Genomic DNA, 1,657 nt, shown 5'->3' with positions numbered 1-1,657 from the left:
GCTCTGAAACAAGAGGTTGAAGATAAAGTGACTTTGGATGAAGAAAACACAAAGAAAATAGTTCAGTTGACTGAGGAACTGGAAAAGGCCAAGAAGGAAATCGAGGCTCATGACGAGCTGAAATCGATCCTTTTGGCAAAGAATGATCTCAAAAAATCCAACGAGGAACGAAGCTTCCTTTATGAAGAATTGGCTCTAGAGAAAATCAAACTAGAAAAAGAGCTGATGCAGGCTCGTGCTAATGATCAGAAAAGGGTACTAGAGCTGCAGGGGGAGATTTCTAAAGCTCTACTACAAAATCACAAGCTAAAGGAGGCAGTGTTCACAATTACAAAGAAGAACGAAGGTCTTCGAGAACAACTGGACAACAAAAATAAACGAGAAAAAAATTTTAACGGTAAGATTGTTCGAATGACCAACTTAGAAGATCAAATGAAGAAAGAATTGTCCGCAGCGAAGGATGTCATCTCTTCACTGAAGAAGGAACTTCAGAAGAGAGATTTGGAACACGTTATAAAAGAAGAAGGAATGGGTGACGTTGAAACGTGTGAAAATGCAGCAGATGATGACAATAAAGTAGTCGTTGTGAAGGAAAAAAAACAAGAAGAAGACGGACCACCAAGAAAACTTTTGATAAAGAAACCAAAGAAGAAGAAACCAAAACGGGACAAAGTCTCTTACTCTTGGGCCCCCCTTGGATCCATGGTCCCGGTTTTGGAAACTGGCGAAAATAAGGTTCATAACGAACGAACTCAGGAGGAAAATATCCAAAATAATTAAGAGGTCACAAACAAAACAAATAAAAAATAAAAAAAGCAAAAAAAAAAAATAAAAAATTAAAAAAAAAATAAATAAATAAAAAAAAATTAAAAATTAAAAAAAAAATTTTGTGATAAGAATATTTTTTATTTTTTTTAGGGGAATACTATTTTATCTTTATTTTGTGAAAGGAATATATTTTTATGTTATTTCGTGAAAGGAAAACTATTTTTTATTTTATAGCGACGTCGCTTATTTTATAAAAAGAAATATACCGGTATTATTTTGGTGAAAGGAATATTATTATTATTTTTTTTTTTTTTGATGCCAGGCTTAACTGGCTAGGCTAATGATGCTTGTCTTAACTACCTGGCATAATTTTTTTTTAGGTTTAAGGATACCAGGCTTCACTGCCTAGGCTAATGATGCTTGTCTTAACTGCCTGGCATATTTTTTTTTAGGACTAAGGATGCCAGGCTTAACTGCCTGGGCTAATGATGCTTGTCTTAACTGCCTGGCATATTTTTTTTTTTTTTAGGTTTAAGGATACCAGGCTTAACTGCCTAGCCTAAAGATGCTTGTCCTAACTGCCTGGCATATTTTTTTTTTTTTTTTTTTTTTAGGTATAAGGATGGTAGGCTTAACTGGCTAGCCTGATAATACTTGGCTTATCTGCCTTGCATAATGATGCTTGGCTTAACTACCTGGCCTAGTGATTTTTGGCTTAACTGACTGGTCTAATGATGCTTGGCTTAACTGCCTGGCCTAGTGATTTTGGCTTAACTGACTGGTCTAATGATGCTTGGCTTAACTGCCTGGCCTAATGATTTTTGGTTTAACTGACCGGTCTAATGATGCTTGGCTTAACTGCCTGGCCTAGTGATTTTTGGCTTAACTG

The 1,657-nt window shown here is 35.5% G+C and overlaps 1 protein-coding gene across 1 annotated transcript in view; it reads left to right on the top strand.

Annotated features, from left to right (window-relative positions):
• The window catches only part of LOC137617999 (myosin heavy chain, clone 203-like), a 1,428-nt gene extending 648 nt beyond the window's left edge, over positions 1 to 780 (top strand). The window contains exons 1-2 of the mRNA XM_068347921.1: positions 1 to 346; positions 455 to 780. The exon at positions 1 to 346 is cut by the window's left edge and continues 648 nt beyond it. Of these exons, the coding sequence (XP_068204022.1) occupies positions 1 to 346; positions 455 to 780 (672 nt within the window). The remainder of the gene's footprint in view (positions 347 to 454) is intronic.
• The last annotated feature ends 877 nt before the right edge of the window (positions 781 to 1,657 follow it).

The sequence above is a fragment of the Palaemon carinicauda genome, chromosome 24 (assembly GCF_036898095.1).
Source record: "Palaemon carinicauda isolate YSFRI2023 chromosome 24, ASM3689809v2, whole genome shotgun sequence".
Taxonomy (NCBI): Eukaryota; Metazoa; Arthropoda; class Malacostraca; order Decapoda; family Palaemonidae; genus Palaemon; species Palaemon carinicauda.
Note: the sequence above shows the minus strand (reverse complement) of the source record. Positions and strands in the feature narration are given on the sequence as shown.